The sequence below is a fragment of the Neopsephotus bourkii genome, unplaced genomic scaffold, assembly GCF_033783945.1.
Source record: "Neopsephotus bourkii isolate Nb327-2 ecotype Australia unplaced genomic scaffold, CSIRO-AGI_Nbou_v1 NB_463, whole genome shotgun sequence".
NCBI lineage: Eukaryota > Metazoa > Chordata > Aves > Psittaciformes > Psittacidae > Neopsephotus > Neopsephotus bourkii.
This window is the reverse complement of record NW_026900965.1, coordinates 1,354,494-1,378,892: the sequence shown is the minus strand read 5'-3', so window position 1 is coordinate 1,378,892 and position 24,399 is coordinate 1,354,494. Positions and strand designations below refer to the sequence as shown.

At 48.6% G+C, this 24,399-nt stretch overlaps 1 protein-coding gene across 2 annotated transcripts in view; it reads right to left on the bottom strand.

Annotated features, from left to right (window-relative positions):
* Positions 1-511: 511 nt before the first annotated feature.
* BBS4 (Bardet-Biedl syndrome 4) overlaps positions 512-24,399 on the bottom strand; it is a 43,562-nt gene continuing 19,674 nt past the window's right edge. For both annotated transcript variants that reach the window (XM_061349944.1, XM_061349945.1), the window contains exons 3-16: positions 24,266-24,345; positions 20,152-20,215; positions 19,049-19,160; positions 17,496-17,568; positions 14,685-14,738; positions 12,520-12,647; positions 10,504-10,558; positions 9,015-9,083; positions 7,648-7,800; positions 7,345-7,516; positions 6,203-6,272; positions 2,619-2,760; positions 2,046-2,256; positions 512-692 (exon numbers count right to left, since the gene is read on the bottom strand). In XM_061349944.1, the coding sequence (XP_061205928.1) occupies positions 541-692; positions 2,046-2,256; positions 2,619-2,760; positions 6,203-6,272; positions 7,345-7,516; positions 7,648-7,800; positions 9,015-9,083; positions 10,504-10,558; positions 12,520-12,647; positions 14,685-14,738; positions 17,496-17,568; positions 19,049-19,160; positions 20,152-20,215; positions 24,266-24,345 (1,535 nt within the window). In that variant the 3' untranslated portion in view covers positions 512-540. The remainder of the gene's footprint in view (positions 693-2,045; positions 2,257-2,618; positions 2,761-6,202; positions 6,273-7,344; positions 7,517-7,647; positions 7,801-9,014; positions 9,084-10,503; positions 10,559-12,519; positions 12,648-14,684; positions 14,739-17,495; positions 17,569-19,048; positions 19,161-20,151; positions 20,216-24,265; positions 24,346-24,399) is intronic.

Sequence of the window (24,399 nt, the reverse complement as noted above, 5' to 3'; positions counted from 1 at the left end):
CTTAGCTCCCACAGAGAAGCTGAAGCTTAAGGGTAAGCCAGGCCGTGCTAGTCCTGAGCCTGGCTTCCTGCCCTGCACTTGCCCTGCTGAGGTGCCACCTTCACCCCTCTCTGAGCATTATTACCACTGACCTTACTACAGCCTCTGTAGGCCTTCCCCCATGCTTACAAGTTCAGCCACTGGAAGGGTTTGATCTCTTCAGGGTCCAGGATCCTAAGTCACTACTGCTGGCTTTTCTGATCACACAGCGTACCTCAGCATCCTCCTGGAGGACTTACACCAAACCCCTGAAGATTGCATCTATCCTGGGGATAGATGGATCTCCAGCCTCCAGCCTCTTGTAGTAAGCTCTGACCACAGTAACAGTAGCTACACAGAAACCTCTTCTGGTTGCTGCAACTACCCCTTGGGACAAGGTAGGGACCACGTGCTAGAATCGTCAACAGGAACTGCTGTATTTGGAGTGACTGACAGTGGGGTGAAGCCCCTGAGGGTCAGGGCAAGGGCTCCTGCCCCTGCCTGTCCTGACCAGAGTCCCTCCTACTCCACTGCCTGGGAGCTCTTGCGCTTCTCCTTCCTCTGCTCCTCAGCCGCTGCTGGTGCCGGGGTTTCCTTGGGGCTCATTTCTGAGCCCGGTTCTGGTTCCAGGGGCAGCGAGGGAGACTTGGCAAGTGGGGCTGGAGCTCTAGCGCCTGTGGAGAGAACACAGTTACAGTCACTGTATGGCTACACGTGTTTTGTCTATTCTCTTTGCCCTTCCAGGCAGCACGGAGACGCAGAACGACCACAACTATCAGTTCCTCTCAGGTGTCTTCTGCCTATCAATAGCACTTAACTGTTTGTGAGTTACTGAGGCAGAGACCTTACAGTACCCAAAGCTCTGCTGAAGGGAAGCCCAGTATCTCATTCAGCTGTGCTGCTGTGGTAAGTCAGTACAAGCTTAGACATTAATTCATGCTTTGGAAAGGAAAAGAGTTCCACTGAAGCTGGTTTATACTCAGGTATCATTCTTAGTTCACAGTTTTAGCAGACTCAGGGAGAGATTCCAGGGGGTTCATGTAGCTGCTTTGTGAGTAAAATCAAAACAGGACACTGCCGTGCTCAAGTTGTTTCTGTACTTAGCTTTAGGCTGACAAGTGATGGTTTGAACTAGCCCCCTTCTCCAATATGGGTAATGAGGTCCTTCAGGTAAGCCCTAAACTCCTGTTGCATTTTATTTTACAGCTTTTCTGGCTAAGTCTTCCCTGCATGGGAAGTTTGTTCCATGCATGAGAAGTGGAACAGGTCCTTAGGGGGAGCAGAGCAAGAGGCCTGGACTACACAACCTCTTTCCTGCTTCAGTCTGCAGGCAACAAGACTGATGGTGACAGAACATCACCATGACGAACCCAGCGCATTCCTCCTCAGAAGCCAAGGGGTGAGAGGAGGTCAGGCTATGATGGTGGCTCAGGAGATGCTCCTCCCCAGCCCCAGCAAGAAGCAGCAAGTACAGCTGTCAGGGTAAAGCTCCTAAGGCTGATACTGATACCATCTCCTGAGCAAGCTCCAGCCCAGGAGCCGCCACTAGAAGGTAATCCAGCTTCAAATCAATCCAACTGCAGTTACTTCTGTAACAGAAATGATAAATTGCTTCAGAATGTCCTTAATTCCCTTCCTCTCCAGCAACCTCCCTGTGCAGGCACCTCCTGCGCTCTTCCAAAGGCAGACAAGAGGTCTGGTTTCTGAAACCACCCCCTGTCCAGGGCAAGAGCTCAACCCTGTGCTAACAGAGTCCTGCCCACAGTGGCTCAGCCAGGAAGGGAAATCTCACTGGCTCTCCACCCCCCTGCAAAGCAGGACAGTATAATGTACCACAGAGAGCACCTTCTTTCCATGCTTCCTTCACTCAGAAATCTGGGACAGTTAGTGCCAAATATTGACATCACTGCTGTGCAAGCAAGTCAATACCTTCCTACACATGTGCTGTAACTCTTTACTCAAAGGAAGAGTGATTTCTCTTTTCCCCTCCCACAGTTCTCCTTTTAAGAGAAGCAAAAGCGAAGTACCTGAGGGAAGCTGCATGGTTTTCCCATAGCCTGCAGCTGAGGACATGGCTTGGCCCAGGGCCTGGTTAGAGCCCAGTGGCTGCTGAGTGCTGGAGGATTTGCCTGACAGAGCAGCTTTCTGCTTGGGTTTGGATTCTTTAGAAGACTTAGTCCAGACCAGGCTCTCCCCCACTTGCAGGGCAGCTCCCATCTTCCGGGCAACCTCCACCATCTCAAGAAGCAAAGAGAGGAAACCACTGTAAACAGGAACAGTAAAATCAACAATAGCACAACCCCCCTGACAAAATGAGAGCTGGCAGGGCTGGCCACTGCCACGGTGCTCGAGGGAAACATCCCCACTAATTCAGTCCTTTAATTAAGAGGGAATCTTCTCTTGCTGTGTATTGATTGAAGCACTGTGCTTCAAAGAGCAGGAATGAAGCAAGCAGCTCTCAGCAGGCGCCTGCTCTGCCTGGAAACCTCAGAAGCAGAATTTCTTCCCAAGAACTGGGCTCTAAAGCCAGATTTCCTCCTTGGCTGTTGCCAGCCTTGGTGTGGCTGCTCCGTTCCTGCTGACAACTGTCGGGCACATACCTCAGGGTCAAAGTCAGGAGTACTGCTCTCCTTCAAGGCATTGACCTTCTTCTCCATCTCCTGGTACTGACAGAGGGCTCCCTTCTTGTCACCCTGGTTATACAGCAGGACAGCGTAGTTCAGGTTAACCAGGGGGTTGCACCTGCAGCAGACACACAGGATCCATCACATTCCCTGCGGTAACGCTTATCCAGACCTGTGCCCAAGCAGCAAAGCTGGAGACACCATTCTGCCTGGCACAGACAAGCCATGGGCACTGTGACTCCAAAGCAGATGAGGGGCTGCACAGACAGAGCTCTTTGGGAACATGAGAGTCCCATGTGCTTGGCAAGAGACCCGGCACTTGGGCTCAGCAAAGTATCCCAGTGTCCCTGGCAACACAATCAATCCTGTGGGTCCCCTCACCCCTGCAAGGCTCTTCCCTGCAACAGCCACTTCTTTGCACTTGGGACTGCCTTCAGTTGGTGCCTGGTGGCAGAGCCCCTTGCTCCTGGCACAGGTATAGCAGTGAGGGGGGATCACTGTGAAAGCTGAGCTCTGCTGTGACTTACCCCAGGCTCTCCCAGCTTGTACAAGAGCAGCTTGTCATGGGACAGGGCAGTGGAACAGACTCAGGCTTATTGACTGTGTTTTGCAAGCCAACATGCTACAGAACATGATGTTCACATTTTATTTTCCTCATCTCTTTCCTCATTCGCCCAGTACACGCACACATAACTGTATGGACTGTTGCAGAGGAACAGGAGGTGATAGCCATTAGTGAAGGACTCGAAGAGGAGACCAGCACCCCAAATAACACTGATACCTGTGCAGTCCTGCCTCCCTTCTTGATGCAGAAAAGCACACGAAGAGGGGAGGCTGAGCTGAGCTCTTAGGCAGAAGCTCTTCCCTGTGAGGGTGCTGAGGCGCTGGCACAGGGTGCCCAGAGAAGCTGTGGCTGCCCCATCCCTGGCAGTGCTCAAGGCCAGGTTGGACACAGGGGCTTGGAGCAAGCTGCTCCAGTGGAAGGGGTCCCTGCCCCTGGCAGGGGTTGGAGCTGGATGAGCTTCAAGGTCCCTTCAACCCAAACCAGGCTGGGATTCTGTGATGCTTTCAAAAATTACTCCACAAGTTCTTATTTTCTACAGTATCCATTTTCTTCACATTAACCCCAAACAGCAACTTTCCTTCTGGCATAGCCAGGAGTGAGCAAACTAAAGCAGAGGGAAGAGTGAGCTGACTCCTTGGCTCTGTAATTGATACCTGAAGCTCTCAGAGAGCTGATCCTTGCCTGACAAGCCACACTCAGCAAACTGCTCTGACCTTTATCAGCCTGACTCTCACCCTTATGGACTGTATATGTATTATCTGCCACAGAAATGGAATGCAAGAACCCGTGTATCTGCACACAGGTCAGTGAGAGATGCTTTGTAGTTTGCTCAAGAAATGTGAGCAAGGGACTGGTGCCCTCTCCTGGAGCTTGGCAGGGATAACTGGAGCCATCCAAGGACTCCAGCACCCACACTTAGTGCCAAGCCAGAGAGAGCATCCTTTGTGAGGAGCATGGAAGGGAAGGCTTCTGCTCATACTGTTCAGTAAATAGGAGTGACATCTGCAGCCCAGGACTATCCATCCTCAGTGCTGCAAGACAGTGACAGTGACAGTGCTGCAAGAACAAAGACTGTTGGCAGAAACCTGAGAGCATATATAACCATTGGTTTTCCTTTAAGTGGAGCTGGAATGCTGCTCCTGCATCCCACAAAGCCCCTCCTCAATGTCTTTGCCAAAGCAAAGGAAGTAGTGCATGAACAAATAAATAATCAAAACCCCATCATTTTGCCATCTCCCTCAAAAAGTCAAGCTACACAAAACCAAACCTACACAGCAAAACCCTGCTGAGATCAGATACATCTGGGAAAAGCCAGTTTCAAATCCATGAAGCCAATTCACCATCAAGAGCTGAGAAGCAACCTGACACTTAGAAAAAAGCCAGTAGCTAAAGAACCCCAGAAAGAAGGAGAGCTGTGAGCCACAACTCATAGTACTAAGAAGAAACAGCTTTTTGAAAGGTTTTTCCAAGATGCTTTCCACTGCAGAGCCTATGGCACCCATGGCACCCAGGCCAATGTCAACCAAGTACTTTTGGCAATGCAAACAAACACGGCTGCCTTCATCCCAGCCAAGCAGTTCTTCATATGCCAGCAAAGCAAGCCTGTGGGGACAGGGATTCAGCCACACAATAACAGTAAGAGCAGTCTCTAAGGTCCTGCACTGCCTTTCTGGGCCTGGAAGGCTGTGTAGGAAAGCCAGGAGTCAACGGGACTTAGTGCTGTTGGTAGGAACAACTGATGCATCATTGCAAACATTCTCCCACAGCAATCCATGTACAAACCCTTGAGCACAGTTTGCCCAGGTTTGGTTCCAAGGAGGAGGCTGCACAGACCTACCACGTTTGAAACAGATTAATTTTAACAGATTTGCAAATTTTAACAAATTACAGATTAATTTAATTAACAAATTAATTTTAACAGATTACAAAGCACTACCTGCTTTGTAGTTCTTTTGATGCATAAGTATGAAGAACCCCAGCATCAGATGCGTGCAGCATGTTCAAGCCAGGTAATCCCCAGTAAATATCTGAAAGCATTTACAGCACCTCATCACAAGAACTGCACTGCAGTGGGTTTGGAAACCTCCTGCCCTTTACAATGGGCTTAGGAGTTTCCAGAATTCCCCAAATTGAGCCTGGCCATGGCACCCATGTTAGAGAGGACAGAGGAAAAGGGACCAGCATCTTCTCATGCCACCTTGTGGTGGCCACTGCAGGCGGAGAGTGCTTTTGCCACCGCCCTGTGGCCAGCATACAGACTCCAGGCTCAGGAGCAGTGTGCTGGTGGCTCGAGTATGCAAATATCCCCAGTAAAGTGGGGAGAGAGACAGAATTTGAGACAAATTTGGGTTTCTGTCTTAAATTCTGAAACGCTGTGAGGTTCAGCTTTACACTTCTGAAGCCAAGAATCTCTGATTTTTAGAGCTGGACTGCAAACAGAGAGATGGGTCTCAGAATGGAGCAGAAAGGGCCACACTGCTGCCCTACTCTGTGCTTTGCATGAACTTCTTGCCCACATTCTCCAAGCTAAAAATCGTCCCTCTGCCCAAGTCAGACCAGGCTTTACCCAGAGCACGCCACTGCTCCGCACCAAGCTCAGCCTTTGGGTGTCAAAATACTTGGGAATGGCTGGTTTTCTTCTATTGAATCTGCTCCACTGTGTACAAGTCTTCACTGAAAAGAAGGCTGGAATCCAAAGTCATCACCACTGACTCACTGACTAAACAGCAAAACAGAAACCAGCTTTCGGTTGCTCTGAAACAAAATTTCCCCTTCAGTTTTTCAGAGCTGACTTGAAATTTGGGGTTGTTTTCTCTTTTTTTGTTTTAAGTATGGGTTTAAAACTGTCACTTGAAGCACTGCAGGAATAAAAATGTTCCCTCACTGCAAACCTTTTAGGGTCAAAGCAGACCAAGGAACAGAGCATGCAAAGGAAACCAGGTTCAGGGAGGCAAAGCGATGCACTCAAATCCTGACAGCCACCAGCAAGACTTACTTGTCCAGTGCCACAGCTTGCTCATAGGAACGCTTTGCATTCTCGATGTCCTCAAGGTTTGTGAGAGCAACTGTAAAACAAAATGTGCACACACAAGCTGATGCTTCACAGGGACTTCATTGCCATTGCTGTGCTGGGCTGCACCCCCAGAGTGTGAGCAGCAGCTCAGGGAGGGGATCCTGCCCCTCTGCTGTGCTCTGGGGAGACCCCCCCCTGCAGCCCTGATCCAGCTCTGGGGCAGCAGCACAAGAGGGACCTGGAGCTGTTGGAGCGAGGCCAGAGGAGGCCATGGAGATGCTGTGAGGGCTGGAGCAGCTCTGCTCTGGAGCCAGGCTGAGAGAGCTGGGCTGGGGCAGCCTGGAGAAGAGAAGGCTCCTGAAGGGGAGACCTTAGAGCAGCTCCAGTGCCTAAAGGGGCTGCAGGAAACCTGGAGAGGGGCTTGGGCCAACGGCCTGTAGGGACAGGCCAAGGGGAATGGCTTGAACCTGCCTGAGGGGAGACTGAGCTGAGCTCTTAGGCAGAAGCTCTTCCCTGTGAGGGTGCTGAGGCGCTGGCACAGGGTGCCCAGAGAAGCTGTGGCTGCCCCATCCCTGGCAGTGCTCAAGGCCAGGTTGGACACAGGGGCTTGGAGCAAGCTGCTCCAGTGGAAGGGGTCCCTGCCTGTGGCAGGGGATGGAATTGGATGAGCTTTAAGGTCCCTTTCCAACCCAAACCAGTCTGGGATTCTGTGATTTTTAGGACAATTCTGAATAGCATTACATCATCAAATAAACAGGTGCTACCAGGGACTGCTGCCACAATTAACCCTCACAATGTCGCTTCTGACACACTTGTCTCACTTGACCCCAAAAATATCCAGTCTTGAAAACGCACACCCACTCCTTAGGCAACCCAAACACAAACTCTAACATGTAAAAAGTCTTTTTTAATGCTTAATCTGGATCTGACTGCAATTTAACCTTCCTATTCATCACTGAGAGAGAACGACTAGTAAGACTTCATACCTGTCAGTGACCTCCTGGGGAACAGCTTCTTAGTTTAACCTTCATCCAGCATTTACTTCAGCCCAAACTTTCTGTATCTACAGAGTTGCATCTCCTAAGGTGGCTATACACAGACCTGGATAATGGAGCATTGCCTACCTGCAAGGAGCATATAGAGCTCTCCCATCTTGGGCTGGAAGTTGATGGCAGCACTGAGGAAGTGGAAAGCAGACGCATACTGCTGCATTGTGAGGTGAACTAATCCCAGATTGTACAAAATCTTCCAGTCAAAGGGAGCCAAGTAGTTTGCCCGCTTCAGGCAACTGATAGCCTTGAAAACAAGGAATGAATGTGCTGTAACACAGCCCTCCCAAACAGACCTCCTGCCTCTGCCACAAGAGGAATCTTGTTCTTGCATGACGTTAGCTACAGATCTAAAAGGAAAGGAAACCGGATACTTACAGCTACATACTTCTTCTTCCCAAAGAAGCACATCCCGATGTTGTTCCACAGCGGGGGGCTTTCAGGCGCAGTGCTGGCTATCACCCGGTACTTGGAGAGGGCAACGTCAAAGTCTCCATGCGCCTGCATCATGCTGCCAGCAGCCAAGGTAGCCTTTGGGAGAAGACAACAGGCTGAAGAACTGCATTTTCCCAGATAGAGAAGACGACAACAGGACAAAGTGAATAAACAAAAGCCATCTCGAGCAAGCCTTTAACTTCTTTAGGTGTTTTCCTCCAGGGGCAGCCAAAACCAACAGTGGGGAGCAGGTGAGGACTCTGGAATCTCTTGACATTGAGCAGAAGACAGGGGAAAGAAGGGACTCAAAGCCTCCTTCTTCCTGCACTATCTCAATCTTGGAAACATCACAACATGACAAGTGTTGAGGGTCTGGTCTGGGGTGACAGTAGTACCTCTGACAGTCTGAGTCTCTGAGAAGATCCACACACTAAATAGGTTCCTTTTACTGACAAGCACAGATAGAAATAGTGCTGGTGCAAGTTAAGTGGAGAATAAAACACACTCCAGCAAGACACCCGCAGCAAAGCCAGCCTAGTTCGCACTGACTGCCTGAGACTGAAAATTCATGGAAATATGCATGCGGGGAAAGGCAAGCAATTACAACACATTTATTTAAACCACATTAGAGAAGGCCTTTCTAGTATTCCACAGTGACACGTCGGATTTGTAAGTGTAAAGGTGTTTGCACAATAACATTTGCCTTGCATTCGTGTATCATTTGTCAGCCGCACGTTTCAGTACTCCCCGTTGTTAGCATGGTGCAGAAGGGGAGGAGAAGCAGACAGAAATGAAGTAACATGCTTAAAAAGGGAAGCAGTTTCACAATCAGGGAGGAAAACCAGACGCCAAGCTCAGCTTCCCAAACCGGAGCCAAGGAAAGGCACATTTCTATCCAACAGCTGGAAGCACAGACAGGGTTAGTAGCAGAATGCAACACCACCTGCATCTGTGCTCTGTGCTTAGGCAGAGGGACCTGGGCACAGCTCTTGGAATTCTGGAAACACTTTTAGAAGACTTGCCTTCCAAAGTAAATTCCGCTTGGTTTTGCTGCAACTTCAGATTAGAAATCAAAGGGATCCATTTAATGTCCCATATTCTGCTTCTTCCCCTTTCCCTACCTCCACACACATCCAACTCCCTGCCCAGGGAAAGGTCCCAGAAATGTACTTCAAAGAAAGCTTTCTGGGTGTGAGCCTTTTCAGCCTCTCCAGGCTGACCCCCACTACGGGTGGCAAAGCTCTGATACTGGAATTAGCTTTGGGAGGTGTCTCATCATCATTCAGCTGGCTCATCTCCACTCCTCATACCTTGTAGTTGCCTGGGTCATAAGTAAGTGCATTCCCAAGGTGTTCAAAAGCCTTCTGGTACTCCCCAAGCTGGGAAAAGAAGGAAATAAGCATCAGAAATACAGGAATAAGGGGGTTAAGAAGGAGAAATCCTCCCTTGTCTTCCAACAGGCTGCAAGTGGTAGTGGGCATGACTTTGCCCATATAAAAGCAGATGACTCTTTAGAATCACTTAAATAAATCCTACAATCTTCAATTGAGTTATGCCAGAATTATACCAGTCCAAACAGGATAAAATTCTGGATACTGGTGTCCTTTTTTGGTCACAAAAATTGATGAGAAGCCCATCTGTCACGCCAGCAATTGTACTGACGCATCCAAGTCTAGCACCTTCTGTAATTAGCAGCAAGTGGGAAAGCTGTAGAGGCATCTTTAACACTCCTGAAGGTGAGCATGTACCCAGAGACATGACAAACGGAACAAATGAATCACAGCACAGACCTGGCAGCTAAATTCACAGGGTGAATGTTACACTCGTGCTACCTCCATCTTACAGATCCCCCTTCCCACGTCATACTCCCCTTTATATCCACACACAGCCACCTCAGACATCCTAAGCTCCTGTTGAATTTCCATATCTCTGGAGCAAGGCAATTCTTTTCAAGATCTACATTTTACTCTCAAGCATCTAAACAAAGCCAAGGGGAATGGCTTGAATCTGCCCAAGGGGAGACTGAGCTGAGCTCTTAGGCAGAAGCTCTTCCCTGTGAGGGTGCTGAGGCGCTGGCACAGGGTGCCCAGAGAAGCTGTGGCTGCCCCATCCCTGGCAGTGTTCAAGCCCAGGTTGGACACAGGGGCTTGGAGCAAGCTGCTCCAGTGGAAGGGGTCCCTGCCCGTGGCAGGGGTTGGAGCTGGATGAGCTTTAAGGTCCCTTCCAACACAAACCCCTCCACGATATGATTCTACAAAAGGTTCAAGGATCTTTCCAAATCCACATTTGGTGCCACATTTCCAGCCCATCAATCCTTTCAGGAGTAGAGACTACTGCCTATTCTTTGCTTGTTCCCTCTGTGGGAAGCTTACTTTTGGAATAATGAGACAGTCCTTCCCATACGTTTTACAGACCCGAGTGATAAGCATTCCTTTGTTATTTAAATCGATTCCCATTCCCTTCCACGGTGTGTTAGCACTAACAATTTCATGGCTGCTTTTGCAGGAGAATAACTTGCTAGACTCCTGCTCCAGAAACAAGGTAATGACTAGTCATGTTCTGTTATACCTGGCGGATTTATAACAGAATTAGGCTGGTTGCCAAACAGAATTCCTGCCCTGGCTCGGGTCCAGGAAATCAACTTGCTTTTAGTGGCAAAAGGGAAAAAGAGAGAGAAAAGCAAGCTCTGTCGTGTTGAGGGCAGGCTTCCGAGAACCGTGCGCAAGTCATGGGCAGGTGGACAATGAAAACCCTGGATCATTCTGACAGTCATTAAGTTCCTCAGAACAGCTTCAGTACCTGCAAGTACAGCAGCCCCAGTGTTGTAAGGAGGTCTGCGTTCTCCGGGGAAAACCTGCAATACAAAAGCCAGAGCTGGTTGCTTATTAACACTGCTAGAACAAGGTAAAACCAGTCCACGCAGCCGTGACACTACATTATAGCATCATAGAGAGTGAACCCTAACCCTATTATATCATTATATCACTCCAAGAAATTAACTGTTATTACTAAATACAAACATTAGAACAAAAATTGTCATCGTGGGGGCTTCGATATGACACCCAAGCTTTCAAAATCTCTTTACAAATGGGAAGGTGACAGAGTTCTGTGAAATAGAACTGGATGCATAAGAAGATAATGTGGTTTTGTTAAGCTTCAGTGTGAGTCTGCATCAGTGACCTGGAAATAGAAAATGGGATTTTCCACAGTCTCCCATAAACCAAGCTGTAAAACCATCCTAAGCCTCCTGGGCCATGTAGGACATGCAAACTTCAGCATTTCTGACGGATCCTACACACACTCAACATCAGACTTTTAATTCACCCTATAAAATGATTACAAACCTGGTTTCACAGACCAGCTGTGGACCAGAGTGCTCAGAGAGGCACTACTTGTTAATGTAACCCTGGCCATACACACCAGTCCTTTCAGCACAGAGAAGCCTGACAAAATATGTCCCAAGGGCTTTCAGTTACTGTGTGCAGCTCCCCATCCTTTGCTGTGTGAGTTCACACAGCAACGCTGTGAACCCTTTTAAAAGCATCCCCATTCCCAGTAGCTTCTGAAGACATGCATAGGATGAAAAGAACAACAACAACCAAAAAAAAGCAGAAAGAGACATTGTATTTGTGGCATCCCTCACCTTAAAAGAAGGAAGTTTTCAGCTCCCTGTTATCAAGGCTTATGAAATGTAACATACACACACTGGCACCTTTACACCCCAAGCAGAACAAAGCGGCCTGTGCCTGTTGTTGAGTAACCACAGAGCAACAACAGTCTGTCCTGGGGCTAGTAACAGCAGGCAGATGAGAACACAAGAAACCTCCAAAAACCAGAGGAGTGAGGAAGAAGGGAGGGCACAGGAGCACTGAGATAAGAGACATCAACCTGGTAAGATTTTTTCAAGGCCAGGTTGGACGAGGCCTTTGGTGATATGGTTTAGAGCAAGGCCCCCCATGCCCATGGCAGGGGGTTGGAACTTGATGATCTTAAGGTCCTTTCCAACCCTAACTATTCTATGATTCTATGATGCTTAGCAAGCAGTATTCATGTAATAAACAATATGGATTAGAATAAATGTTTTCCCAACCCAATACACTGTCAGACATACTGGGTACAATACATCTGACATTGGGTCAGAAGTACAAAAGCAGCTGTGTAAAGCAGCAGCCTGGAAAGCGCCTGTACAGAACGTGGATACTCCAGTGGCTTCTGACATGCTCCTGCTTTTCTTTAGTGTTTGCCTCCATTACAGAACTACATCTTAAAAGCACTGGTAAATCAGATGCTCAGGAATGCCCTAACCCAAGATAGATCAGTACTGAGAAACAGCAAGGGGGTGGGAGAAGCTCCCTGTCCACCACCCCATCATGTGCTTGCCTACTTACCCGCTCTCCAACACAGATCATTCCAAGTGAAAACAGCATGTAAAACCCAGCAACTGATTTGTGCCAGAATCAGGGTCAGAGAGACACCCAGGTTCCATCTTTTTAGTGCATAAAGTCAGGTTTGGATAGTTTTGCTCCCAGGTATCTCGGTCCATTTGGTTTTCCACTTTTGCTTTGGTGGCCCTTCCAACATCTGCCTTTTTCCCTAACACACTGTCAGCAGGAGCAGGACTATAGCTGAGAGCAGAGACAGCTGAAGAGCTTGAAAGTGCCAGCTTTGCACAGAGGATCCATTGTACCATCAATGGTAACCCATAATCACCATTGCCTTTTTAATCATGTCCTCAATTCAGTCCTGGGACATCAATCAAGTTCCTCCTGGCACAGGATAGGACATGGGCAGATAGAAAAAAGGATTTATTCTTACTCTATGGCTTTCTTATAGACTTCAATGGCTTTCTCCATCTCCCCCTCCAACAGGTGAATTTTCCCCAGCATCATGTAAGTCAGATCATGTCTGCTCAGCTCCAGGGCATTGTTTAGCTGGTCTCGTGCCTAAACACAACCACAGAGAATAGAAACAAGTAAAAAGTGATTACAGAGACCTCAGGGAAGCAACAGCTCAGGAGCAACCCCCAGCAGGCAGTGGAGAGAACAGCCCCCACCCCCTGAGCTCGGAGAGCCCGCCAGCACAACCCAGCCAGCTAACTGTTGAAACAAGTCCTGTACCAGGAGCCACGCACTTGCAGGGACAGCAGAAGGCAAGGCAGTGTGCTTCAAGCCAAGCCAAGAGGCAATGACCTCCCAGGGAGGAGAGGAGCATGGGCCTGTTCCTCTATTTGAATGCGTTTGGCTTGAGGGAAGCTCCAGATTTGTGAGGTTAACAGGTACATTGCAGTTTATTCTCTGCTAAAATGCTTATTCCAGCAACGAGCGTGGATTGCCAAGGAAACAAGAGGAGGGAATCAGCTCTTGTCAGGCACACACTGGTCCCCTCCAACAGGAGACACTTGGAAGTATATCTTCTTGCCTCCTTGGGCCAGCATCCTGCTGTCTCTGAGCACATGATATATTAGAGAGAGATGCTGTCACACTAATGGAATTCTGCAATACAGGGTATTTGTTACCAGCCCCTACTGAAGAGTTGTCCTGAAGGCTTCATTGTATTTTAGATATCCTCATGGAAGTATTGCTGCCCATGGTGACCAGTACATCTCAGACAAGGTGTCAGCAGTTTGGAAGTTTGGAAGCTGTCAGTGCAGGCAACATATCCCAGGTATGAACCTGCACTCCAGAGCTTCTTGCTTCATTGCCTCGAACACAGAACACAGCAGGGGTTTGCTGCAAGGGCCACAGCACTCCACCAGGAAGAGCAGCAGGGAGCAGCATGGCCAAATTGGGAACTAAAGGTTTCCAAATGCTGGATTTTCCCTTACAAAGTAACCCCAGCGGGTCAGAGACAGCTCAGTGCTCATCCCCAGCACCCAGGGCAGGGTTAAGTGAGGAACTGGCAATGGCATGCTCAGACCTGGGAAAGAAAACTCCCTTTCAAGCTTCCAAGCTTTTGATGAGCTCCAAAGCTAACAGTTAGTGCTGCCACACTGCAGCTATGCTCTTAGGTGACTTTTGCTCCAGGCTTGGTGCAAGAGGAGCTTTGGACACAGGAGCAAATCCTTTCCATGGAGGACAAAAAGAGCCTGCTGCACCTCCAGGAAACCAACCCCATGACTCTTCTCCCTGAATCCTGCCAGACCCAAGGGACAGCAAGTTTTCTTCTGAAGCTCTCTGCACAAGCTGCATCTGCATGCAGGGGAAATGGTTTGGGTCTTTACCATCCCGCTTCTTCCCTCAAGAAGACGGAACTGGCACACTCTAAGGACTGCAGCTCCTCACAAACCCAGCAGTGTTCATGGCTCTGGCTTTGACAGGCTCAGAAACAGAAGGTGCTCCTGTTGGAGCACAGCTGGTCTTCTGTCTAGTTTGAGGTGGCTCTTTCAGGTTTCTCAAACATTCCCTTTAAAACCAGAAATGCTCCCTGGCACAGGACCAGCCTCCCGACCTGCGACGAGGCTGCCTCCACTCCACAAGCATCCAACTTCACTGCCCTGCAGCTGGCTCAAAGTAACTCAACAGGCAAATGATACCAGAGGCAGCTCCCAAACTTTTGCTCCCAGAAACAAACACTGAAGCAAAAAACTTCCTTGATACCTATCACTGCAAATGATCCACTTCCACCTACCAAAGAAGGTGAAATTCCTGGGAACCCGCTTCCCCTTCATCAGGGAGATACAACGCAAACAATGGCAAACAATGATAAAACAAGGGGTAATAGGTACAAACTGGAACACAAGAGGTTCCACTTAAACTTGAGAAGAAACTTCTTCTCAGTGAGGGTGACGGAACACTGGAACAGGCTGCCCAGGGAGGTTGTGGAGTCTCCTTCTCTGGAGACATTCAAAACCCGCCTGGACACGTTCCTGTGTAACCTTATCTAGGTGTTCCTGCTCCGGCAGGGGGATTGGACTAGATGATCTTTTGAGGTCCCTTCCAATCTCTAACATACTGTGATACTGTGACGAGCATTTCCATTACCTTGTTGAAGTGCTTCAGGTACATGTAGCAGACACCCAGGTTGTGGCTGATCTCCTGTATGAAAACAAAACCGAACGAGCATTACGAAAAGCGCCCCATGACCAAGCTTCAATGAGCGCTTGAGGCCAGAATCCCCCCATGTGCTGGGCTGCACCCCCAGAACGCGAGCAGCAGCTCAGGGAGGGGATCCTGCCCCTCTCCTGGGCTCTGGGGAGACCCCCCCTGCAGCCCTGATCCAGCTCTGGGGCAGCAGCACAAGAGGGACCTGGAGCTGTTGGAGCGAGGCCAGAGGAGGCCATGGAGATTCTGCGAGGGCTGGAGCAGCTCTGCTCTGGAGCCAGGCTGAGAGAGCTGGGCTGGGGCAGCCTGGAGAAGAGAAGGCTCCTGAAGGGGAGACCTTAGAGCAGCTCCAGTGCCTAAAGGGGCTGCAGGAAACCTGGAGAGGGGCTTGGGACAAGGGCCTGTAGGGACAGGCCAAGGGGAATGGCTTGAACCTGCCCGAGGGGAGACTGAGCTGAGCTCTTAGGCAGAAGCTCTTCCCTGTGAGGGTGCTGAGGCGCTGGCACAGGGTGCCCAGAGAAGCTGTGGCTGCCCCATCCCTGGCAGTGCTCAAGGCCAGGTTGGACACAGGGGCTTGGAGCAAGCTGCTCCAGTGGAAGGGGTCCCTGCCTGTGGCAGGGGCTTGGAGCTGGAGGAGCTTCAAGGTCCCTTCCAACCCAAACCAGGCTGGGATTCTGTGATTCTATGAAACACAAGCTACAAAATCTGCCAGTGATAACAGTCATGGGGATGAGCCCTGTGCCTGGCCACAGACTTCTTGCTGTGTAGATCAAGCAAACCTATACATTCAAGTTACTTCAGGAACTTAGAGAGCTTAATGGTGATTGCACACAAATGACTCCAGGCCACTGAGACTAACAACACAGAAATGATGATAGTTCTTTAGAGAGCAGGGAGCAGACTGGTTTCTTCATTGAGATGTGATTCAGTTCCCAGCGAGGTCTCTGAGGCTCAGTAAGTTGCCCTTATGTGAGGCTCTCAGTGCAGCTGTACAGTCACTGTGATACACTCACTGCTGCACCCAGCTGGGCACAACTGGGAGACAATGTCTAGTTCTCCAAACTAGAAGTTGAGCATTGGAAGAGCTGATACCCCTCTGGGATCTTAAACCATTTAGCAACAGAGTAGGAAGATCACTTAGGGATCCCAAACACTCTGATGACACTGTAGGGAACAATCACGCCTCTAGTTCATCAGTGTAACAGACAAGCTTCTTGACACCTTCCCTACCTGCCCGTCTTGGGAAGCTGAAAGCGAGGTCCACTAGAGTTCCTCCTTTCCATTCCAGTGAGCCTTTCACTGCTTCATCAGCTTAGACAGCCTTGACCTTTAAAAGGAAACTCTCTCTTATTTCCCCATTAACCCTCTTAGAATGGTGTTTTCTTCTCCAGCTGTGTACAACAGTAATGAATCAGTAGCTCCTGGTTACTGCAGGTTGCACGACGAGATGGCATGAGGAAGAGCACAGGCTGGCTCTCCTTCCCCTGCTGAACCAGGCATGGGAAATAACTAATCTAAATACCCACCAAGGTCTGCCTGCTGTGGCTGTAAGCAGGGTTATAGGATGTCAAGCACATACTGCAGGTAGTATGGTCAGTGAAGGGAATGCAGACTTGAAAGGAGACACACAGTCTAAAAGGTTTGAGTTGATGGGCACAGGATAAGTTGAATAATACCAAACGCATCCTTGTATCAGGCCTGAATTTTCAGAGCACCAAAGGCACTGCCAAAGTCAGTGAGTGCCTGATGTCTTCAGGAAGGAGATCACATGTAGCAAGTCTTAACTTGGAAACACCACCACCGCAGGCAAACCAGGCTCTTGCAGAAGGCTGCCCCCAACTAACTGCAAGCCACATCCTCTCTCCTCTTACCCACTGCCACACATTTCCCTTTGCAATGCTCTTCCTTCCTTTTTTGTCTTCTGTGAGGATGGAGGCACGGACCCAGAGGCAGAGTGCAAGCTGGATCTTTTATTGCAAAGATTACACAATATTTATACGCTTCCAAGCAATTAGCCAAGCACACCTGCGTTTGCGGTGTGGTTACATCAGGTGAAAGGTCTACCTGATTTTCTTACTGACATCCTTTCCAACGTCTTTGTTCCTTGCCAGTTCCAACATCTTCCAAGTACCAGTCAGGGACTGGTCACTCTCCATTGCCTGCTGTAGTTCCTCCTTCCCATGGTCTCTGACAGTTTTGATACATTCCACCTCCAATAGTCTTCTTATTTAGGAGGTTGAATATGCATACCGCTCCTTAGCATCAGCCTACATTTTGCCAAAACAGGCAATGCTTGGTAGGTAACAAGTAACCCTCGCAGCCAGTTTGAGGACAACCTTTTCACTGGTGTTTTGCATTACAAAGCTTTCCCAGTTACTCAACCACGTCTTAATGCTACCTGAGGGTTTCCAAACAGCGAGCTCATCCCATCTTTTCCTTCATGTATAAACATGGCTATGTGAGCACTGACACTCTGCAAAGCCCAAACATGTTGCTGGGTTCTCTGTGAGCCCCGACAAGGAGTGGGATTTGCAGGCAGAAAGGAAGCCTTGCTCCTGTGATCCCAAGCTGGCGCTGCAGGGTCTCAGCCGTGCTTGGGAGCCTGTGCTAAGAGGCGATGCCTCGCAGCCCTGCAGCTCCTCATCTGCTCAGGCTGAGCTCACCTCTGCTTGGAACACATTTGCAGATGTCTTCATAAAGCCACAGAAACATCGTGCACTCCAACAGCCTGCACCTCACTGAAACACTTACCCAGTCCTTTTCATCGAGTTTAGCTGCTTCGTTGTACACTTCAATGGCTGCCTTGTGCTTCCCCAAAAGAAACCTGCAAAAGCATTTCAGGTTTTATTGTTAATTGCTTTGAAACCCTGCTGTGCAACCACTATCACCTCTGCCAGTGAGAAATGATGCTATTTGCTGGCTCTCCAGAGACCTGCACGAGAAGCCCTGAGAAGTTTACAGTCTCAGCAATATTACAATCTGAGTACTGCTCCCTTTCGGGGCTAGGCCATCAATCCTGAGAGATGCTGAGGCACAGCCTGGCATTACTGGAGATGCAATGAATGAATTCACAGGCTCTGAAGTCTGCCTTTGTCTCAAAGGATAAAGAGTGATCTAATACCCAAAGGGGCTGCAGGAAACCTGGAGAGGGGCTTGGGACAAGGGCCTGTAGGGACAGGCCAAGGGGAATGGCTTGAACCTGCCAGAGGGGAGACTGAGCTGAGCTCTTAGGCAGAAGCTCTTCCCTGTGAGGGTGCTGAGGCGCTGGCACAGGGTGCCCAGAGAAGCTGGGGCTGCCCCATCCCTGGCAGTGTTCATAGAATCACAGAACAGAATCATAGAATAGAATCATGGAATGGTTTGGGTTGGAAAGGACCTTAAGATCACCCAGTTCCAACCCCCCTCACATGGGCAGGGACACCTCATACTAAATCATGGCACCCAAGGCTCTGTTCAACCTGGCCTTGAACACTGCCAGGGATGGAGCAGCCACAGCTTTCTTGGGCAACCCATTCCAGTGCCTCACAATCCTAACAGTAAAGAACTTCTCTTTATGTCTAATGATATATAAACTTACCCTGTTTCAGTTTTAACCCATTACCCCTTGTCCTATCACTACAGTCCCTAATGAAGAGTCCCTCCCCAGCATCCCTATAGCCCCCTTCAGATACTGGAAGGCTGCTATGAGGTCTCCACGCAGCCTTCTCTTCTCCAGGCTGAACAGCCCCAACTTTCTCAGCCGATCTTCATATGGGAGGTGCTCCAGCCCCTGATCATCCTCGTGGCCTCCTCTGGACTTGTTCCAACAGTTCCATGTCCTTTTTATGTTGAGGACACCAGAACTTGTTCAAGGCCAGGTTGGACACAGGGGCTTGGACCAACCTGGTCTAGTGGAAGGTGCCCTGCCCATGGCAGGGGCTTGGAACTGGATGCGCTTTAAGGTCCCTTCCAACACAAACCAGTCTGGGATTCTGTGATTCTAAACCAGACATTCAGGGACACAAAAGGGGTCTGTAGGGCAAGTTCACACAGGTCAGGTCAGCTCCCTTAGCTCTGGACCTAGAAATCAGCATGTTACTCCTCATGCTTGAAGCACAAAGAAAAAGTAGAATAGCAGCCAAGCAGATAACAGAGATTCTGCTTCTAAGGGTAGCCCATGCTTCTGGAAACCAATTTAAGTGCTGATAAGGAGTCAGCATGCCTGGAATTAAGCAGCCTGGGATTTCACCTGATGACAGGGCAAAAAACAAACCATGGAGAGTCCTGGGTGGCTCATCAAAGAGAAACAACAAACCAGGACTCACAGCGATCGTGCCACCTGCTTGAGGTTGTCTGTGCTTCGGGGGTTCAGAATGGAACATGTCTGGAAAAGTTCAAGAGATTCTTGAATCTTCCCTTCCAAGCGAAATATCAAAGCTGTAAAGACAACATATACCAGGCAAATTAGTCTGTTGTGTGCAGGAAAACCGTGCTTCCCTGACAGCAGGGGAAACAGGGGGAGTATGGATATAACAACACTCATTTGGTCTTTCCCCCTCCTGCAGCCTCAGCCAGATGCTGTGTTTGCAGGCAGAACTAAACACAATCAAAGGATTTGTGTGTGTGTGGAAAAATGGCTGGGTTTCAGAATAAAGGCAGCTTTAAACCCCAACTTCTATGGGCTGCAGTATGCCCTTGGATAACAAATCTCTGCAGCCCCCACCACAGCAGTTTGAATTGCAATGCCAAGTGTTGGGGCATAGTTTTTAGGGGGCAGAGGACAGGAGGAGGAATACCACCCTTTAAGCAAATAGGGAGGCTGGGGAGGGACTCTTCATTGGGGACTGTAATGACAGGACAAGGGGTAATGGGTTAAAACTTAAACAGGGGAAGTTTAGATTGGATATAAGGAGGAAATTCTTTCCTGTTAGGGTGGTGAGGCACTGGAATGGGTTGCCCAGGGAGGTTGTGAATGCTCCATCCCTGGCAGTGTTCAAGGCCAGGTTGGACGAGGCCTTGGGTGCCATGGTTTAGTGTGAGGTGTCCCTGCCCATGGCAGGGGGGTTGGAACTGGGTGATCTTAAGGTCCTTTCCAACCCTAACTGTTCTATGATTCTATGAATTACCCAAGACAGATAGCTCTAACAGAAAACATGCTTCTGTAATACAATCAAACACCCCATCCAATGCAATGAAGGCCAAGAGCCCCTAGTCAAAGGAGGAAATGATGAGAAACGCATCGATACGGAGAACACAGAAAATCCCATCTGCCCATTGTGCAAACCCCAAACTTCTAAACTAGGCCAAATATTTTTCACATGTTAATTTTGTACATTTCTGTCACCTGTCCCCTTCTTATTGTTGCTGTATCTCAAATCAGAACTTGCTTGAGCAAAATTCAGACTTCCAGAGGTGTCCTGCAACGTACCTTGAACGTAGACTGCATATTCACACAGCCCATGAGATTCCTGGAGCTGCTCTTTGATGAGGGCCTGGAATGACAAAGCACAGCGAGTACAACTCAAACACAAAGCACAGAGAGTACAACTCAATCGCAGCCTTCCTCACTGAGAAGCCCTCTATCTGCTCCACTCTTCCCCCATCATTAAACTGCAGCATCAGCAGACCATAAAGCCTACAAGTATTTCAATAAAGGTAATCTCTGTGCACAAAACCTGATTTCTGGCTGGCCAAATGCCTTTTGCAACCTTGATTTGGAGAATGTTGTGGAAGGGCTACATATAGCTGTGCTGTATCTGTGCTTACTGCAGAATGCCTTGAAATAACTTGAATTTAAACAACACCAAACCCATGGATGGGCACAGCTCTTCCTTACGGTATGGTGACAGTGGTATCACACAGGACAGAACTACAAAATGCATTTAAATGCTTGGGAAAGTCAGTATTCATGCACCATTTGTAGCTAGTTGCTGTAAGATACTACATTTAGCAGCTATAAAAGTTGCAAACTCCCATCACTGTAAGAAAGCTAAGGGCAGTTACAGAAACACATCCTTGCCTATAACAACAGCACTGGACTGTGGCTGGGACAACTACAGGAGTGCACAGAGGAGCGCAAGCTCATCGCTGCACGTGAAGAGCATGGTGCCAGGAATACTGCAGCCCTTGTAGCATTTCCTAGGACAAAATTAATTAGGTATTACATGGAAAGTGCCCCAAGGAATCTCTGGAAGCATCCTCTGCTGGTAAGGGTATCTGCTTCCAGCCATTTGTGAAGAAATAAACTGTATTAGAGCAACTGCAGCTGTGTCAACGGAAGTCAAATGAACAAATGAGGAGTATAAGGAAAAAGGAAGAGGAAAAAAGTAAACTAATGAAAATGTCAGTTCTTGCTGGCTGCATTCCTGCAGTGACAGGCTTGGGGTGGGCACAGTTTGGCATTATTCCATAGTCACACGTGATCTGAAACTAAAACTGGTCAAAAGAGTGAGTGACCTTTGGGAAGATGAGGGCTCTGACTGTGAACTGAGAGCATCATTTCTGCTCCAAGACCCCTCTTCTGCTCGAAGTGGCAGAGACAAAGGGCAAAAGAAAGATTTCTGGGTTAGGAATAAGGTGGTGCTCATCTAGCACTCCTGTCTGGTGTATGATCAGCACCAGCATCCCCTGCCTCCAAGCCAAATAAAACTGAAGGACCTGATAACAGGAAGGAAAACTGAACCTCAAATACAGCACGCAGAAGAAAAGTGGAATGAAGACAAGGAGGGTTATTACTGGCAATCCGCACCTTGCCAAAAGAAAACTAAAGAGAGGAAGGAGAAGGAAGAACAAGTTGAAACTGTTCATCCGTATCTGTTAACAGATCTACATTATACCCTTTATAAAGTACGTTAAGGTAGGAGCTATATCTGCTAAGATATCTTTTACAAAGTCCATTATTACATGACATTCAACTCAGATATAACCAAGCATCTCCTGAATATGGATACTCTCTATTGCTCCATCTACATAAACCCAGTTTCTCAGAGCAAGAGAGGGCAATAGAGAGCTATCTTTTGGAGAGATCTGCCTAATTCTATAATATCCCAGAGCAAAAGGCCCTGAGCTGAGAAATATGATGTGTAATCCCAGTTTTTCCTCCCAGATTTATTTAACCGACAGAATTCAGACACTGGCAGGAGACCAACCAGCACGAGGGATTGTAAAGCATCTGCTAATTTTAATAACTCCTTCCTTGCACACAGCAGAAGCAGAAGAGAGCAGAGCTGGAACTGATGTGGGAGCAGAGAGCTCAGTGATGCTCAGGGCCTGTCTCTGCTCTCTCCCCGGGCCTGGCTGTGCAGTCACAGAGGATGCTGCAGCTTTACATACACTGGGTACAAGGAGAGGCAAATCAAGCACTCAGCATCACTCATCTCTTGCTGTAAGGAGCACAGAAACATTTGTCAAGAGCTTGGTGACACCAAAATGGATGCAGGAGTGGCACTATAAGGGGTAAAACCAATTTAATGCCTTCACTTTAAGGAAGTAATGTTGGTAAATACACAGCTTTTTCTTGGCCTTTTATATCATTGAAAAATAGGGGAGTGTTTAAAACAGTGTTAGAGAAAAAGCATTTTAATGCCCTGAGTGGGAAAGAATGTCTAGCAAAATTCAGACCCAAATGAATATCATGGGTTATTGGTTTCTTAGCTGAGTCTTAAAAGAAAATTAATGGGCTCTAACAAATGCCCAAACTATGCTGAAATCAAGGAGATAACAGCAATTTAAGCCACTGGGGATACTATCAATAACCTTCTTAGTTTTGAAGCTATTATCCCCAAATAGCATGTTTGAGAATAATGGAATCCCAGACTGGTTTGTGTTGGAAGGGACCTCAAAGCTCATCCAGCTCCAACCCCTGCCACAGGCAGGGACCCCTTCCACTGGAGCAGCTTGCTCCAAGCCCCTGTGTCCAACCTGGACTTGAGCACTGCCAGGGATGGGGCAGCCACAGCTTCTCTGGGCACCCTGTGCCAGCGCCTCAGCACCCTCACAGGGAAGAGCTTCTGCCTAAGAGCTCAGCTCAGTCTCCCCTCGGGCAGGTTCAAGCCATTCCCCTTGGCCTGTCCCTACAGGCCCTTGTCCCAAGCCCCTCTCCAGGTTTCCTGCAGCCCCTTTAGGCACTGGAGCTGCTCTAAGGTCTCCCCTTCAGGAGCCTTCTCTTCTCCAGGCTGCCCCAGCCCAGCTCTCTCAGCCTGGCTCCAGAGCAGAGCTGCTCCAGCCCTCGCAGCATCTCCATGGCCTCCTCTGGACTTACATCTGTACTTAACATGTGCAAGCATCCAGGGCATCAGCTTAGATCCACAATCCCATGTAGCACCAGTGGAGCAAGGCAGAGACTACCATAGAGCAGCTCAGCCCACCTAAGACCTGCACTGCCTTCTGGACATGCCTATTGACCCCCATTGACTGATGAAGCAGCCTGGCATGCTGAGGTTCCCATCTTATCCATGTCAAATCCAGGCCTCTGAGCATACATCCATCACATCTGGGGAAAGGATGGAAGATCATTCAACCTGCTATGGTCTGTATGGCCAAACTTGTTCATATTTACAGCAAAGACCCTCCTTTGTGAGCCCTGCGTAAAGGCTTTACTGCCTTTTATTTTTACAGCTACAGCAAAGCTGGCCTGCCCAGTACAAGCTGACTCCTCCCAATTCCCCCCCCTATTTTGTTTGCTGCTGTGACGGATGAGGACATGGAGAAGTCAATGTTGCCATTATGTCATCCACTTGGTTGCTCTGTCTCCCTGAGCCATGCATCTTCTCTGCACCCTGTGATTCCACATCACATCACAGAAACAGTGACTGTACACAGAGACCAAACAAATGCAGTCGGATGAACAGAAAGTAGAAACAATTTTCCATTTGGATTGCTGGCCCAGCCTTTGTTTGTATCTATTTAAACCAAGACTGCTGATAATGCAACCCTCCAGCTCCATTAAGTAAGAGCTAAATGAGTTTACTCCAGCTGCCCCCAGGAGTTCTCCAGCAGAGACAAGTCCTGACCAACCCTGGTGTTTCAGAAGCAAGAAGTCTCTTCAGCTCTTCTTTGCCCATGACCGAAGCAGAAAGCCAGCTCTTTGTGCCCCCCACCTGCCCACTGCCAATCCGCTTCAACAGCTCCTGTTCATTTTAGCAGGAAAACACATTGCTTAATACTAGATTTGCCATTTCCTTACTCCACTTGTCAGTATAATCCTGAACAACCACTTCCACGCCACCCACCAACCGAGGAGGAATCAAAAGGTGCAACGTACAACACACAAACGAAAGAATTTTGTTCAAAGGTAACCAAGATTTCTCTTTTTAGGCTTGGCAGTGATGTTTTACTCGGTCGCAGTGTTTTTCATAGTCTCTCTGTAGTACCATCAAGAGACCTGCACTATAGAACTGTGTTATCATCAGTTTGTATTTTCTCTTGGTCCCTTTATCCCAAAACAGTCAGGAAAGAGGGTGCTTTCATAAGTGGTATGAAAACTATCACTCATAACATCAGTAAAATACTTCCTAATGCAAAGTCCTACTAGCAGCTCCTACCTTGCACTCGTCGTAGTCCCTGCGGACATAGAGCAGGTAGATCAACCAGTTCTTCCTCTCTAGGACTGGTAACTCTGGTGCTGTAGATGGAAAATAGTAAGAGAAAACAGGAGATCAGTTTGATGAGCAGAGAA